The 11,887-nt window shown below is 46.7% G+C and overlaps 1 protein-coding gene across 1 annotated transcript in view; it reads left to right on the top strand.

The window, feature by feature from the left end:
• The first annotated feature begins 384 nt into the window (after positions 1–384).
• Positions 385–11,887, top strand: part of poldip3 (polymerase (DNA-directed), delta interacting protein 3) — a 68,293-nt gene continuing 56,790 nt past the window's right edge. Inside the window, exon 1 of the mRNA XM_078237554.1 lies at positions 385–488. Within this exon, the coding sequence (XP_078093680.1) occupies positions 430–488 (59 nt within the window). The 5' untranslated portion in view covers positions 385–429. The remainder of the gene's footprint in view (positions 489–11,887) is intronic.

The following is an 11,887-nucleotide window of genomic DNA, read 5'->3' as shown; positions in this document are numbered from 1 at the left end:
AAGAGGCAGCACTCCGAAGATTTGTGATTCCAAATAGACCTGTTGGACTTGAACCTGGTGTGGTGAGGCTTCTTACTGGGACAAGTGCTGGAAAAAGGGGTTCGCGAGGTCAGATTTTGTTGGCTGGCATTGACACAATGGGCCGAATGGTCTCCTTCTGTAATGCAAACATTTATTGATTTGATTTATTGCTATCATATGTATTGGGATACAGTAAAAAAAGTGTTGGTTCTTGTGCTATAAAGTCTATCTACGGATCTCAGGCTCAGTGATTGACACTAACTCACAGTCTGAGGGATTTCGAATTCCTCGTTCCCGTTGCGCTTTCCTTTGCTCCGCCGCAGCTTCCTGTCCCGCTGGAGCCGCCGTACCCCCTCCCCCAGCCCAGCCCCTCCCCTCCCCTCCCCCACCCGCTCGAGCTCAACCGTCATGGCGGACTCCTCGCTGGACGACATCATCCGGAGACGCGGCCTCCGCCTGAAGGGCCGGTAAGAAGCGGGGGCCGGGATGGGTGGACCGGGCCGCTTCCCCCTCCCCAAGTCGTTTTACCGGGACGGTTCCCGGTCCTTCCCCCGGACCGCTTTAGCCCCCGCGGCGGGGCCTCCGGCCGCGGCTCCGGGGACCCCCAACCGGCGCCGCGCACCCAAACCTGCTGCCGCCCAGACCCCGCCCCCCTACTCCCGTCGTCTGGCTGATGATTGGCCGTCCGCGGCGGGGAGGCCCTTCTTGATTGGTCGGTGCCGCTGTCAATCATGTTCGCCAGCAAGTGTGGTTGTTAGGGAGAGGGGAAGCGGCCTGGGGTTTACCCCCCCCAAACACAGGAGTTTACCCCCCAAACACAGGAGTTTACCCCCCAAACACAGGGATTAACCCCCCCCCAAACACAGGGATTAACCCCCCCAAACACAGGAGTTTACCCCCCAAACACAGGGATTAACCCCCCCCCCAAACACAGGAGCTTACCCCCCAAACACAAGAGCTTACCCCCCAAACACAAGAGCTTACCCCCCAAACACAGGAGTTTACCCCCCAAACACAGGAGCTTACCCCCCAAACACAGGAGCTTACCCCCAAACACAGGGATTTACCCCCCAAACACAGGGATTAATCCCCCCCCCCCAAACACAGGGATTTACGCAGCCAACACAGGAGTTTACCCCCCAAACAGGGATTTGCCCCCAAACACAGGGATTACCCCCACAGCACGGGGATTTCTCCCAAACACAGGGATTTGCCATTTATTCCTCCGAGCTTTGAGATTTACCCCCTCTTGAATTTGATGCTCCCCCCCCCCCCCCCCCCCCCCAGATTTGACATCTCCCTCCAACTCCCTGGATTCCATCCCCTTTCCCAGACCCCCTGGATTTCATCCCCCAGACCCCCTGGATTTGACATTCCCGCATGCCCTTCCCTGACCCCCTGGATTTCATCCCTCTGATCCCTTCCCCCCAGAACCTCTGGATCTGATCTCCCCTTAGCCACCCCACCCAGAACTCCCTGGATTTGATTCCCCCCATACCCCCTGGTTTGATTTATTGTCGCATGTATTAGTATACAGTGAAAAATATTGTTTCTTGCACGCTATACAGACAAAGCATACTGTTCATAGAGAAAGAAACGAGAGAGTGCAGAATGTAGTGTTACAGTCATAGCTAGGATGTAGAGAAAGATCAACTTAATACAAGGATTTGATCTCTCCCCCCCACCCAGACCCCCTGGATTTGTCCACTCCCCACCCCCAGACCCCGTGGAATTCTCTCTCCCCTATCCTCTGCAATCTCCTGGATTTATTCCCCACACCACCTGGATTTATCACATATTGGATTCATACCCCTGCCACACCCCCCCCCCTTTGTCTTCCCACGCCTCTATTCCTCAGATTAACAACCCCCTCCACCCAAGGTTTATGCCCTCTCCCCCGGACTTTTGGGATTTACCCCCCAAAACCTGGGATTACTCTAAATTTTATGATATACCCTGAGGGATCACGTGAGGGAAGATGTAATAAAGTAAAGGGAAAGGGTAAGGCAAGAGAGCAAGCTATCATTAAGAGTGATGATAATCGGACTGTGGCAAAAAGGGACAGACCATACAAGTTTAAGAGTGAATGAGTCAAGACCAGAGGTTGCAGGAATTGTTAAAAGGCAGAACAAAAGGCTCTGTGTCTAAAAGCAAGTAACATTCTTAACAAAACAGATGAATTGTCAGTTCAAACATGGATGATGACCTGATAGCTATTACAGAGATGTGGCTGCAGGGTGAGCAAAGCTGGATGCTGAAAATCCAAGGGGACATGACATTTAGGAGGACAGGAAGCTGGAAAGTGATAGAGGGGTAGCTCTGTTAATTAAGAATGACAGTACAATAGTTAGAGAGAGCCATATTTTACTGATCTTTAGAACTCAGTTTGGGTAGAGATACAAAATGGTAAGAAGTCACCTCTGTAAGTAGTTTATGGGTCTCCTAACTCAGTGGTTTCCAACCAGTGCGCCGCAGCGAACCTCCAAGTGTGCCATGAGAAAAGATTCAAAATGATTTTAGTAAGGGTTTCAACAAGGTCCCTCCCTCATGGTAGGCTCATCCAGAAGATTACGATGCATGGGATCCACGGTGACTTGGCCACTTGGATTCAAAATTGGCTTGCCCTTAGAAATCAGAGTTGTGGTGGAAGGGTGTTTTGATGGCTGGAGGTCTGTGACTCGTGGTGTTCGCCGGGATCCGTACTGGGACCTCTGGTGTTTGTGATATATATAAGTGACTTGGGTGAAAACATAGATGGGTAGGTTAATAATTTTGCAGATGACACAAAGATAGGTGGAGTTGCATATAGTGTAGAATGTTGTCAAAGGATACAGTGGGATATAGATCAGATATGGGTGGAGAAATGGCAGATGGAGTTTAATCCGGGCAAGTGTGAGGTGCTGCACTTTGGGAGATTAAATGTTAAGGGTCAATATACAGTTAATGTTAGGTCCCTGAACAGCATTGATGTACAGAGGGATCTTGGGATCCAAGTCCATAGCTCCCTGAAAATGGCCATACAAGTAGATAGAGTGGTAAACATAAGAACATAAGAAATAGGAGCAGGAGTAGGCCATCTAGCCCCTCGAGCCTGCCCCGCTATTCAATAAGATCATGGCTGATCTGACGTGGATCAGTACCACTTACCCGCCTGATCCCCATAACCCTTAATTCCCTTACCGATCAGGAATCCATCCATCCGCGCTTTAAACATATTCAGCGAGGTAGCCTCCACCACCTCAGTGGGCAGAGAATTCCAGAGATTCACCACCCTCTGGGAGAAGAAGTTCCTCCTCAACTCTGTCTTAAACCGACCCCCCTTTATTTTGAGGCTGTGTCCTCTAGTTTTAACTTCCTTACTAAGTGGAAAGAATCTCTCCGCCTCCACCCTATCCAGCCCCCGCATTATCTTATAAGTCTCCATAAGATCCCCCCTCATCCTTCTAAACTCCAACGAGTACAAACCCAATCTCCTCAGCCTCTCCTCATAATCCAAACCCCTCATCTCCGGTATCAACCTGGTGAACCTTCTCTGCACTCCCTCCAATGCCAATATATCCTTCCTCATATAAGGGGACCAATACTGCACACAGTATTCCAGCTGCGGCCTCACCAATGCCCTGTACAGGTGCATCAAGACATCCCTGCTTTTATATTCTATCCCCCTCGCGATATAGGCCAACATCCCATTTGCCTTCTTGATCACCTGTTGTACCTGCAGACTGGGCTTTTGCGTCTCATGCACAAGGACCCCCAGGTCCCTTTGCACGGTAGCATGTTTTAATTTGTTTCCATTGAGATAGTAATCCCATTTGTTATTATTTCCTCCAAAGTGTATAACCTCGCATTTATCAACGTTATACTCCATTTGCCATATCCTCGCCCACTCACTCAGCCTGTCCAAATCTCTCTGCAGATCTTCTCCGTCCTCCACACGATTCACTTTTCCACTTATCTTTGTGTCGTCTGCAAACTTCGTTACCCTACACTCCGTCCCCTCCTCCAGATCATCTATATAAATGGTAAACAGTTGCGGCCCGAGTACCGATCCCTGCGGCACGCCACTAGTTACCTTCCTCCAACCGGAAAAACACCCATTTATTCCGACTCTTTGCTTCCTGACGGATAGCCAGTCCCCAATCCACTTTAACACACTACCCCCAACTCCATGTGCCCTAATCTTCTTCAGCAGCCTTTTATGGGGCACCTTATCAAACGCCTTTTGGAAATCCAAAAACACCGCATCCACCGGTTCTCCTCCATCAACCGCCCTAGTCACATCTTCATAAAAATCCAACATGTTCGTCAAGCACGACTTTCCCCTCATGAATCCATGCTGCGTCTGATTGATCGAACCATTTCTATCCAGATGCCCTGCTATCTCCTCTTTAATAATGGATTCCAGCATTTTCCCTACTACAGACGTTAAGCTGACCGGCCTATAGTTACCCGCCTTTTGTCTCCTTCCTTTTTTAAACAGCGGCGTAACATTAGCCGTTTTCCAATCAACCGGCACTACCCCAGAATGCAACGAGTTTTGATAAATAATCACTAACGCATCCACTATCACCTCTGACATTTCTTTCAATACCCTGGGATGCATTCCATCCGGACCCGGGGACTTGTCCACCTTCAGTCCCATTAGTCTACCCAGCACTGCCTCTCTGGTAACATTAATTGTATTAAGTATTTCTCCTGCTGCCAACCCTCTATTGTTAATATTTGGCAAACTATTTGTGTCCTCCACCGTGAAGACCGACACAAAAAACTTATTTAAAGACTCAGCCATATCCTCATTTCCCACTATTAACTCCCCCCTCTCGTCCTCCAAGGGTCCAACATTCACTCTAGCCACTCTATTCCTTTTTATATATTTATAAAAACTTTTACTATCATTTTTTATATTAATTGCTAGCCTAGCTTCATAGTCTATCCTTCCTTTCTTTATCGCTTTCTTAGTCTCTCTTTGTTGTTTCTTAAATTTTTCCCAATCACTTGTTTCTCCACTATTTTTGGCCACTCTGTACGCATCTGTTTTTATTTTAATACTCTCCTTTATTTCCTTCGTTATCCACGGCTGGTTCTCCCTTTTCTTACAATCCTTGTTTTTTGCTGGAATATATTTTTGCTGAGAACTGAAAAGGATCTCCTTAAAAATCCTCCACTGTTCCTCAGCTATCCTACCTGCCAGCCTGCTCTCCCAGTCTACCTTAGCCAATTCATCCCTCATCCTATCATATTTCCCTCTGTTCAAACAGAGGACACTGGTTTGGGACCAAACTTTCTCCTCTTCCATCTGAATCAGAAATTCGACCATATTGTGGTCACTAGACCCAAGAGGGTCCTTCACAATAAGATCCTTAATTCTACCTACCTCGTTACACAATACCAGATCCAAAATAGCTCGTTCCCTCGTCAGTTCCGTAACATGCTGTTCAAGGAAACTATCCCGACAGCATTCTAAGAACTCTTCCTCCATTCCACCCTTACCGACTTGAGTCTGCCAGTCAATGTGCATGTTGAAGTCCCCCATGATTATTGCCGTTCCGTTTTTACACGCATCCCTTATCTGCTTGTTTATAGCCCTCCCTACCTCAACATTATTATTTGGCATATGGCATGCTTGCCTTTACTGATCGGGGCTCTGAGTACAAGAGTCAGGATATGATTTTGCAGCTTTGTAAAACTTTGGTTAGGCTGCGCTTAAGAGTATTGTATTCAATTCTGGTCGCCACATTACAGAAAGGATGTGGAGGCTTTGGAGAGGGTGGAGAAGAGGTTTACCAAGATGCTGCCTGGATTAGGGGGTATGAGCAATGAGGAGACGCTGGACAAACTAGGGTTGTTTTCTCTGGGGCAGTGAAGGCTGAGGGGAGACCTGATAGAAGTCTATAAAATTATGAGAGGTGTAGATAGGATTGACAGTCAGAATCTTTTTCCCAGAGTTGAAATGTCTAATACTAGGAGGCACGCACTTAAGGTGAGAGAGGGAAAGTTCAAAGGAGATGTGAGGGGCAAGTTTTTTAACACGAGAGTGGTAGGTGTCTGGAACGCGCTGCCAGGAGTGGTGGTGGAGGCAGATACGATAGGGGCGTTTAAGGGGCTTTTAGATAAACACATGCAAGGAATAGAGGGATATGGACAAAGAGCAGGCAGAAGGGATTAGTTTAATTTGGTATCATGTTTGGCACAACATCATGGGCTAAAGGGTCTGTTCCTGTGCTGTATTGTTCTATGATTCAAAATTCTGTAATTCAAATAAAACTAACCTCCATCTTCAGCTCTGTAGTTGTTGTCTCCAAGACCTGATGAATCTTGGCTCTCGTGCGTGCGCCAGCTGGGAGAGCTGCACACGCGTGGTTTAGATTTTTAAAATGTTCGTCAGGCTCATGCTTATGACCAACGGGACTTGAATCTGGTTCTTTATGCCTGCACAAAAAGCAAAATCTCAAAAAGGGCACAAAAACCTTGGGCGAAGCGAGAGAGACGGAGAGATTTTAAAAAAAACCAAGGTAGAGGACAGGGAGAAGTTAAAAACTGAAGTTCTCAGTAAGGGAAAGAGACAGAATATAGGAGGTGTGTCTCATAATCTTTATATAGTACAGAGATGTGGCATGACATATAAAAGTTTGGGAACCGCTAACTAACTACACAATAGGACAGGGTATACTGGAAGAAATAATGGGGGCTTGTGAGAAAGTTATAACAATAATTGTGAGTGACTTTAATGTAGATGGATGAATCAGATTGGCAACGGTAGTCCTGAAATTGAGTTCAGAGTGTGTTTTCTGAACAGTTAGCATCACATTCTTGAGCCAACCAGAGAGCAGGCTATCCTAAATCTGGTAATGTGTAATGAGATGACCTAATAGTAAAGGAGCCCTCGGTTGCAGTGATCATAACAGATAGAATTTTGCTTTCAGTTTGAGGGAGATAGTGGGCCTAGGACCCACTAAGTTTGAAACTTAAATAAAGGCAATTACAGGGGGTTGACGACAGCAGGTTAGAGTAAACTAGGAAATTAAGTTAAGGGGTAAGTCATTGGAGACACAGTGGCAGAGCTTTAATGTTGTATTTCACAACACTCAGCGAAGGTACATTACAGTGAGAAAGACTTAGGATATAGATAGGCTGGAAATTTGGGCAAAGAAATGGCAGATGGAGTTCAATCCAGATAAATGCGAAGTGATGCATTTTGGTAGAACTAACGTAGGGGGGAGCTATACGATAAATGGTAGAACTATAAAGGGTGTAGATACGCAGAGGGACCTGGGTGTGCAAGTCCACAGATCCTTGAAGGTGACGGCACAGGTGGAGAAGGTAGTGAAGAATGCATATGGCATGCTTGTCTTTATAGGACGGGGCATAGAGTATAAAAGTTGGGGTCTAATGTTGCGGTTGTATAGAACGTTGGTTCGGCCGCATTTGGAATACTGCGCCCAGTTCTGGTCGCCACACTACCAGAAGGACGTGGAGGCTTTAGAGAGAGTGCAGAGGAGGTTTACCAGGATGTTGCCTGGAATGGAAGGGCTTAGTTATGAGGAGAGATTGGGTAAACTGGGGTTGTTCTCACTGGAAAGACGGAGGATGAGGGGTGACCTAATAGAGGTGTACAAAATTATGAAAGGCATAGATAGGGTGAACGGTGGGAAGCTTTTTCCCAGGTCAGTGGTGACGTTCACGAGGGGTCATAGGTTCAAGGTGAGGGGGGGGAGGTTTAACACGGATATCAGAAGGACGTATTTTACACAGAGGGTGGTGGGGGCCTGGAATGCGCTGCCGGGCAAGGTGGTGGAGGCGGACACACTGGGAACGTTTAAGACTTATCTAGATAGCCACATGAACGGAGTGGGAATGGAGGGATACAAAAGAATGGTCTAGTTTGGACCAGGGAGCGGCGCGGGCTTGGAGGGCCGAAGAGCCTGTTCCTGTGCTGTATTGTTCTTTGTATCTTTGTAGAAGGGTGCATCATTTATGGCTAAGATAGTATCAAAGTGAAAGAAAAAGTGTACAATTCTGTGAAGATATATTGCAGGTCAGAATATAAAATGAGCAAGACTAAAAAAGTGTGGAAGGAATAGGAATGTGAGGGAAGGCTATCCAGAAATATCAATATTTAAAAAGGAAAAAAGTCATTAAAGTGAGAAGTGGTCCTTTAGAGCGAGAGAGAGAGCCTGGAGAATTAATATTGGGAAGTAAGTAGAGTCACCATAGTCCCGATGGCCATAGGCTGCTCTCCCTTTTGAGAGAGAGCTGAGTGGTGGTGATTTAACCTGAGGTTCCCACATCTCAAGCGAGGGTCAAGGTTGAGAAGGCAGAGCCTTCATAATTACTGGGAAGCGAGGAAATGGCAGATGCATTGAACAGACATTTTGGACACGATCGTACTGCCCGTTCACATGACGCTGTAAGCAAGGACGGAGAATTTGGCGCTCAGCTAAATCTCTGTTCACTGCAGCAGGACCAGAAAATCCCACTGACGTGAGTGACCGGAAAATTCCCCCTCTTTGTGTCTGTCTTCATGGCAGCAGAACATTGCAGAAATACTGGTAAATCAACACAGAGAGAAACTTAAAATAATTATCATCAGAGAAAGGGTACTGAGAAAATTATTTGAACTAAAAGCCGACATGTGCCTTGGTCCAGATTCTGGAAAGACCCCATCAGTCTGGAAGATAGCAAATGTAACTTCTCTATTTATTTATTAGTGTCACAAGTAGGCTTACATTAACACTGCAATGAAGTTACCGTGAAAATCCCCTAGTCGCCACACTCCGGCGCCTGTTCGGGTACACTGAGGGAGAATTTAGCACGGCCAATGCACCTAACCGGCACATTTTTGGAGTGTGGGAGGAAACCGGAGCACCCGGAGGAAACCCACGCAGACACGGGGAGAACGTGCAGACTCCACACAGACAGTGACCCAAGCCAGGAATGGAACCTGGGTTCCTGGCGCTGTGAGGCCGCAGTGCTAATCGCTGCTGCCGTGATAGGAGGGAGACAGAAAGCAGGAAATTACCTCAGTTAGCCCAGGATCTGTCATAGGGGAACTGTTAGAATTTATTGTTAAGGGGGTTATAGCCGAACACTTAGAAAATCTTAATGTAAGCCAGAGTCAACATGGCTTTGTGAAAGGGAAATCTCATTTGACTAATTTATTAGAATGTTTTGAGGAAATAACATGCAACAAAGGGGAACCTGTACATGGATTTCCAAAAGGCATTTGATAAGCTGCCACATCAAAGGTTACTACACAAAATACGAGCCTATGAAACAAGGGTAACATTATTTGATTTGATTTATTGTTGTCACATGTATTAGTATACAGTGAAAAGTATTGTTTCTTGCGCGCTATACAGACAAAGCATACCGTTCAAAGGAAGGAAAGGAGAGAGTGCAGAATATAGTGTTACAGTCATACCTAGGTTGTAGAGAAAGATTAACTTAATGCAAGGTAGGTCCATTCAAAAGTTATTAGCCTGGATAGAGGATTCCTTGCGTAATAGGAAGCAGATAGTCGGGATAAATAAGTCACTTTCATGTTAGCAAGATGTAACCAGTGGAGTGCCACAGGGATCAATGCTGGGGTCTCAACTATTTACAATTTATATCAATGAGTTGGATGAAGGGAGCCGATATATGGTAGCTAAATTTGCTGATGACACAAAGGTGGGTAGGAGAGTAAGTTCTGAAGAGGACATAAGGAGTCTGCAAGGGATGGAGACAGGTTCGGTGAGTGGACAAAACATTTGGCAGAGGGAGTATAATGTGGGGATGTCCATTTTGGCAGGAAGAATAGGAAAGCAGCATTTTATTGAAATGGAAAAAGATTGCAGTTTGGAGGGATCTGCGTGTCCTGGTACATAACTCTCAAGTTAGTTTGCAGGTGATTAGAAAAGCAAATGGAACGTTGTTACTTATTGTCATGCTACAGCCGTGCAAGGTGTTGGCGAGATCACATTTGGTGCAATTTTGGTATCCTTGCTTCAGAAGGGAATATAATTGCATTAAAAGCAGTACAGAGAATGTTCACTCGACAGATTCCCGGGATAGAGGGTTGTCTTTTGAGGAAAGTTTGAACCGGCTGGGACTAATCCCATTGGAGTTTAAAGTATTGAGAGGTGATCTTATTGGAACATATAAGATCCTGAGAGGACTCGATAGGGTGAATGCTAAAAATGATGTTTCCCCTTGTGGGAGAGACTAGAACTGAGGACACAGTTTAAACATTTGATGGCAATGAGATTTTTCTTTTGTCTGAGGGTCGTTAGTCTGTGGAATCTCTTTGGACGGCAGTGGACGCTAGGTCATTGCATATTTTTAAGGCGGAGTTAGATTTTTGATTGACAAGAGGATCACAGAGTACTGAGGGCAAGCAGGAACGTGGAGTCAGATCAACCATGATTTTATCAAATGGTGGAGCAGGCCTGATGGGCCGAATGGCCCACTGACGCTTCTAATTCATTTGTTCTTTTGTCATATTTACCCCAAAACTCTGGGATATGCCTCCCAATTCCTGGGATTCATCTGAGGCCCCAGGATCTATTCTGAACCCTGGAATTTACATGAAGGTGCCACCTTGCTCCTGGTTTCTCAGCTGCCCATTCCCAGAGACCACTGGTAAGTGGCTGCCAGCGCCTACAGAGGGCATCAGGAAACCGGGAACAGGCTTGTCATGATTCAACCCTGGACCCTGTATATTGCATTCCCCCAGGTCCTGTACCTGCATATTGCACATCCATCGGCCCTGTACTCTATATTGTACTCCCCCGGGCCCTGCATATTAAACTCTCCCTGTACCCTCAACCCTGTATATCGAACTCCCCCTGGGCCCTGTATCCTGTATATTGAACTGCCTCTGGGCCCTGTGTCCTGTAGAATTACAGTAAGCTGTCTCACAACACCAGGTTAAAGTCCAACAGGTTTATTTGGGAGCACAAGCTTTCGGAGCACTGCCTCTTCATCAAGTGAGTCTGATGAAGGGGCAGCGCTCCGAAAGCTAGTGGCTTGTGCTACCAAATAAATCTGTTGGACTTTAATCTGGTGTTGTGAGACTTCTTACTGTGCTTACCCCAGTCCAACGGCGGCATCTCCACATCCTGCAGATTCACCCAGCGCAGAAGAGGCCCTTCAGCCCATCGAGTCTGCACTGACACATTAGAAACACCTGAACTCCTTCCTAATCTCATTTACCAGCACTTGGCCCATAGCTCTGAATGTTATGACGTGCCAAATTCTCATCCAATAACACTTTTTAAAGGATGTGAGGCAACCCGCCTCCACCACCCTCCCAGCAACGTATTCCAGACCGTCACCACCCTCTGGGTAAAAACGTTTTTCCTCACAACCCCCTAAACCTCCTGCTCCTCACCTTGAACCTATGCCCCTCGTGACTGACCCTTCAACAAAGGGGAACAGCCGCTCCTGATCCACTCTGTCCATCTCGCTCATAATCTTGTACACCTCGATCATCTTGCCCCTCAATCTTCTCTGTTCCAACAAAAGCAACCCAAGCCGACCCAATCTCTCTTCGTAACTTAAGTGTTCCATCCCAGGCAGCGCCTGGTGAATCTCCACTGCACCCCCTCCAGTGCACATCCTTCCGAGAACATGGCAACCAACAGCACACATTACTCTAACTGTGGCCTCACCAGAGTTCTATACAACTCCATCATGACTTCCCTGCTTTTGTAATCTAAGAAGTCTCACAACACCAGGTTAAAGTCCAACAGGTTTATTTGGTAGCACAAGCCACTAGCTTTCGGAGCGCTGCCCCTTCATCAGGTGAGTGGGAGTTCTGTTCACAAACGGGGCATATAAAGACACAAACTCAATTTACAGAATAATGGTTGGAATGCGAGTCTTT

Source organism: Mustelus asterias, chromosome 21 (genome assembly GCF_964213995.1).
Source record: "Mustelus asterias chromosome 21, sMusAst1.hap1.1, whole genome shotgun sequence".
NCBI lineage: Eukaryota > Metazoa > Chordata > Chondrichthyes > Carcharhiniformes > Triakidae > Mustelus > Mustelus asterias.
Note: the sequence above shows the minus strand (reverse complement) of the source record. Positions and strands in the feature narration are given on the sequence as shown.